At 37.9% G+C, this 5828-nt stretch overlaps 1 protein-coding gene across 2 annotated transcripts; it reads right to left on the bottom strand.

The window, feature by feature from the left end:
• Positions 1–2363: 2363 nt before the first annotated feature.
• Positions 2364–5300, bottom strand: myl13 (myosin, light chain 13). 2 transcript variants are annotated; one of them, XM_032532208.1, is made up of 6 exons: positions 5029–5300; positions 3595–3622; positions 3104–3253; positions 2752–2925; positions 2544–2655; positions 2364–2463 (listed from the first exon to the last, which is right to left on the bottom strand). In XM_032532208.1, the coding sequence occupies exons 1-5, from the start codon at positions 5134–5136 to the stop codon at positions 2549–2551; spliced, it is 567 nt and encodes a 188-aa protein (XP_032388099.1). In that variant the 5' UTR covers positions 5137–5300; the 3' UTR covers positions 2364–2463; positions 2544–2548. The 2 variants fall into 2 exon arrangements, with proteins under 2 accessions (XP_032388099.1, XP_032388098.1); XM_032532207.1 differs by having other exon boundaries at positions 2412–2655.
• Positions 5301–5828: the final 528 nt, after the last annotated feature.

Here is a 5828-nt window from a genome sequence, read left to right as displayed (position 1 = left end):
TGGTGCTATCCTAGAGGTCGAGTTGCCCGTGCACAAAGAATGGCTAAATATAACTCATGCTAAAGAGGAGTGCTGGCTGACAAAGATTATCTTTCTCCAAAGACTACGAGGAGTGAAGGTATGATGCATCTTTAAAAGCATTTCTTTGAAGATTTCACTCTATTTTCACATTTTACAGTGTAAACATCATATCTTCAAGCTAAAATAATATTGTTAAACTTTTTTTTTTCAAACTAAGGCTTGAGGGAAAACAAAGGTGTCTAATTGTGTTTAGCTTCTAGTAAAACACTTTCTATTAGTCAGGACTGGTTCTACTGGCACAGAGAGTCTCAGTGGACTGGATATAGTAAGCTTGCCTATTGCAAAGAAACTAATATTCCATCTTGCAAATCATGCATGAAACACCAAACTTATGTTAACACAAAACATTCAAGCAGCAGTGCAACAGCACAAAATTCCAATCTGATTCCATTTGTGATTAGGTTGTGCTGTTTAACTTAAATAATTGTACAGCAAATGTGGGGTTGAGATAAGGAGAGAAAGAAAGAGCGGTTACACGACCAGAAGAAATTGAACGCAGGTTTTGCATTTTGTGAGGGGAAACACATCTAGCAGTTTGGTTAATTTTGGTTTATTATAAGTCTGTATGTGTGTTCATAGAGTTATATTCATAAGCAATGAATATGGCGCTGATTGGATCAAATGGAAATTTAAATTTAAATGGCATTCACTTTTGTGGCACCAGTGGGATGGATGGGTTGTGCCAGGTGAACTTTAGAGATGTATTATGCTTTCAAATGATGAAAGCAGGACTGGTGCTTTAATGGAGTGAAAACCCACAATCAAGGGTTCTTCATTCATTTAGTAAAGTAATGGCATGCATTTAGTTCTCCCACAGTGTGTACTGAATCCATTAGTTGCAATAGAAGTTGTTTGAACAACAGTTCCCCCTGCTGCCTATAGAATGTGATTACCACTGCACAGTTTATATTCTGCATACACAGAAAGTTGACACTGATTCAATTCTAATGTTTTGTCTCAGGCCTACTTATAGTTCACAAGTGGTTTTCTTTTGGTAAAATGGCATAGAGCAATAATAAACAAAATAACAAAATATGAGTCCTTGAAGGCAATGTTGTAGCCTTTTCTTTCATTTGCATGTGTGATTGGTCCCTCGTCTTGTGTGTGTGTGTGTGCGTGTGTGTGTGTGTGTGTGTGTGTGTGTGTGTGTGTGTGTGTGTGTGTGTCTGTTTGTGTGTATCTGTTTCTGCATGTGTTGTTTTGTCTCCCTCCGTCCCGTTTTTCCTCTCTGTGATTTTGTGGTCCTGGGATGCATTCCTGTCCCAGTGTGTTGTTTGTAACGGTTCGTAAATGTTATGATTACATTTTTTTTCTAAATACAAAAATATAAAAATGGAAATTTGATCACAAAAAAATCATATAAAATTTCTGTCTACTGTAGTATATATAATATTATATATATAATATAGTTATTAGGTACACCTTGCTTGAACTACAGTCTTATATAATAAAACTGAATTTCATGATTTCATTTCTTTTAATAATACAATTGTACAATTGACTTTATCTTTGTTGAAATTGTATGCACTGCTGTTTCTTTTATTCAGTTCTGTCCCAAAAATGAATGTGTCTAAATAAAAAGTAATTTCTGTGGGATGGCCTTCTTTTCTTTCTTGTTTCCCTTTTATAATTATTGTTCCCTTTATTTTTCATGTGCCTACTCTTTATTTAGCCTATAATCTTCTTCTCTTCCAGTGACATGAAACTCATTTTTTATTATATACCTGTTGGATATCTCTGGGATAAGATGCAATTATACAATATATTATTATATATTTTAGATTCTGCACACTGGCAGCACTGTGTTTATTAGCACCAATAGGCTTTTTCACAGAACACATACACACACGTCACCGTAGAAGAAGCACAGGTGTGAAACATAGAATTAGCGATGGCTTAATTCTATTTAGCTGCTTTGATTTCATTATTCTGGGTATCGTGCATGCTGACTTGCTGTCATCCTGTCGCTTTCACTGGAACACTTGAATAGAGCAGAGGCACCATTAGTGTTATTATTTGCACCTGTGCCTTTCCTCTTATAACAAGTAAAACATGTCTGCCTTGAAAAGCCCTTCATGCCAGACTGAGTCCAAGTTGGAAAAGTGTTTTTTTCTAATGAACTCAGTACTGTGTGCCAGAGTTAAACTTATCCTAGTGAGATACAGTGTGTATAATTCTCTCTTCAATAAGTTGTAAATAAACACTATTTCAATAATAGTTGAAAAAGAAAACACCATCAATATGATTATATTTATTTACCATAATCTACAATATCAACGCAAGTGGTTCTAGATCCATCTGAGATGCATGGCAATGAAAAATATACAAGATTGGATTTATGGAGACATAGATCTGCTGTCAAGAATTCAGGGTATTGCTTTCCTATATAAAGACGAAACAACTCATTACTTACTCGTGTGGATCTCATAATGCACGACAATCAGGCTGAAATGCATTTTTGCCAATTTTAAGTTGCCATAATGTATTTTACAAAAGCTTCATAATTGATGCACCCATTAGCATCCTCCTGGTTTTGCATCAGCTGCTCCACCTCACCCTCATTCATCTTTTCACCTGTGGTCCACAAGGAAGAAATCAGGACTGTCAGCTCAGTACTCATCGTTACAATGACGGCTTTATAAAAAGGTGTGAAAAGTCTGTTCATCTCACCCAGTGTTGCAAGAACATGCCTGAGCTCAGCTCCCATGACTGTGCCATTCCCTTCCTTGTCAAAGACCCTCAAACCCTCCACAAAGTCCTCATATGTTCCACGGTCCTTGGCCTTGCAAATGTGTTGGAGCATGGGCAGAAACTGGTCAAAGTCAAGCATCTTGGTCTGCATGTCTGTGGGGGGAAAGTTTTTTTACCAAAAAAAAGGAAAACTCGACAGGCTATGACCGATGTCGAACAATTTTAACCTTTCTCTGTATTCGACAAAAGTTGCCTTTTAACCAGATTTATTGCAGTATGATTACCAATCTGTCAACAATAGAATCATTCAGGTGCATGCAGTACAACCCACCTTCAGGCTTGGGCTTTCCAAGGACATTCATGATCTCTGTGTTGGTAGGATTCTGCCCCAAAGCCCTAATCAGGTCACCACACTGGGCGTAAGTGATTTTCATCTCATTGGCTGGTGTCCTGTCAAACAGCTGGAAGGAATCTTTGAAGTCTGTCAACAACAAGAAAAACAGGTTTTTCCTTCTGATTTAAATTCAGGGGATTGGGATTTAAGAGTGCATGCAGAATCTCAAGGAAATGCTTAAAAGTAATAATGGAAAATGGTATCCCTCGGATAAAATGGTCCTCTTCCAGAGACGAAACCAGAAAATTTCAATTGTTCCACTCTAACTTTGCCTTCATCTCCTTTCAAATGGATTGACTTAGATTAAAAAAATATCCACGAACAGCTGTTGCTTGGGTAGCATGATCACACAAACCACTCCATCCCTCTATAAATAGCTTACACTCCCAGTGCACAAATGGCAACTATAACAACAACTTTGACCTTACCCTCAATTTGCTCGGGGGTGAATTCCAGCTAAAAAGAGACAAAGAAAATAAGGTGGTTAGATGCTGCTAAACATTCAGGAATTAAAGCAGTTCATCAGTACAAGTCAAGTGAATGGAATTTACAGTAGAGGAAATCCATTTTGAAAGACACCCCCTTCTTACAGTCTGTCTGCTACTGTCCACTTCATTTGAGTTTATTTTTAGATGCTATGTGTGGCAAGAAATAGTTGATACTGAACCAGGATATAAAATGCCATTTTAACAAGGTCAAGAAATCTAAACCGGATAATTATGTCCTGTACCGTTTTGATGCACTGAATTTAAACGTGCGCTGCTTATTCATCACCAACCACTTGTTAGAAACATGAATGTGGTTTGAAACTTTAAGAGGAACTCTGTTGATAACTTTATTTTCACTTAAGGTTAATATACTTTCCAGTATGATTGACTAACACATTTTTAAGTGAATGTTAGCGGATGTCTTGTCAGAATGTAGGGTTAAATCAAGTATAAAATTATATTTTGGTGTTTTAGCAGAGCAGATAAATGTCAAACCTACTATACGTATAACAGTTTAGTTATACTTCAAAAAATATTATTGTTCTGAATACCCCTGACAAACGATACAATGTTTATTTTGTGTCCTTTAGTGTCTGTCTGATGTCTGGATATCTACCAACCCCCAGCCCCTCCATTAAGCTTTGTAAACACATTATCCAAACACTTATCTAAGCATGTTTAAAAATGGATTGAGATGGATGTAATTATCTATATTTTTCCTTCTCCCTGTTTTTCCACCCTTTTGCCCTCAGAGGAATAGTACGGGTGGTCGGCTATTCAGAGACATAATGAAAATCATATTTTGTGGCTCTAACCACGCTCCATTGTAACATGGCAGCTCACTTAACCAGGAAAACATTTTATCCATTGAGAAGGGGCCAAGTCAGCAGAAGATCTTTCCACAATGTCTGGTATCAGCTAGTTTAGCTCTCAACCTCCCACAAAGAAGTAGTCACAGCTTCTTTAACTGTATAACATTTCATTTTGCATGGTTGAAGGTTAATAAAGAGCTGAAATAACTATAATTATTATAGAAATATCCAGCATCACCATAACCCATTCAAATGGCTGTACAGTCCTGTTTTGCTTGCACTGCCAAGTTCTGTTCACATGGGGTCTCTGAAGCTCTTTCAAAACCAGCTTGGCTGGTTACCATTTTGTATGAAATCTCCTTGGAAGTAATAATCCTATAGTAAGTATAGTAAATAATAAATAGACATTATACCATGGTAACAATAAAAAATCTTTGTATTTCAAGTTTAACTTCCAGTTTGAGTAACCATTAGTCATTTCAAATATTACAACACTCTAATCTGTCTAACTAAGCAGGTGTACAGTTTCATTGCGTAATGTTGTTTTTTTGTGTTGTTTTACCGTAACTGTTGCGGGGTCAAACTCCGGTGTCTTAGGGCGCTCTGGCTCTGGCGGATTAGGTGCTGGTGCTGCTGCAGGTTTCGGCTCTTCCTTCTTCTTCGGGGCCATCGCCAGAAGCTGTCAGTAGACAAAATATAAGACTGACACAGACACAAAGAGATCCAGCACACTGCGGTTGGATGTGGCCCAGTAGAGGTTAGGCCCCTTTATCCACTGGCCACAAATGTCATGTCCTCCACCCCCTGCAATGCCCAACCACACTGCCAACAATAGGGGAGGACTATAAAAGGATATGCCTTTGTGCTTCTATTTAAGACAAAGGTTGTTGTTGTTGTGGGTGTACATCACCAGGATATGAATGAAGAAAAACTATATTGGCTGAAATCCCAGGCCTGGGAGCTTCTTTTAATCAGGATGTGTCCATCAACACAAGTGAGACATTGTGTTACCTCCCTTATCTTGGGCTATTGACCATGCTTAGGGAGTTCTGGTGGATATTAGTGAGGAGGGGATAAAAACAATGATTACTGGACAAGATGGGGGGAAGTTGTTTAAATTACAATGCCATAATGTTGTCTGATTGCAATTTCCAGCAATTAACCTTGATTATTATTTCAAAATTGCAACCAATGACATGGCAGTATTTACTGTGCAAATGCTGTGCAAGGACATGATGGTCATTTATCTGGTCTGAGCAGAGAGATTTGCAGAGCATTAAACTCAAATCCACCGACCTAAACAGGATTCACAGAATGTTGTGTCTGTCTGGTCTCAGCCTTTTGAGTGTAGTTACATATGAA

Source organism: Etheostoma spectabile, chromosome 12, assembly GCF_008692095.1.
Source record: "Etheostoma spectabile isolate EspeVRDwgs_2016 chromosome 12, UIUC_Espe_1.0, whole genome shotgun sequence".
Lineage (NCBI taxonomy): Eukaryota > Metazoa > Chordata > Actinopteri > Perciformes > Percidae > Etheostoma > Etheostoma spectabile.
The sequence above is the reverse complement of the archived record's forward strand: the minus strand, read 5'-3'. Positions and strand labels throughout refer to the sequence as shown.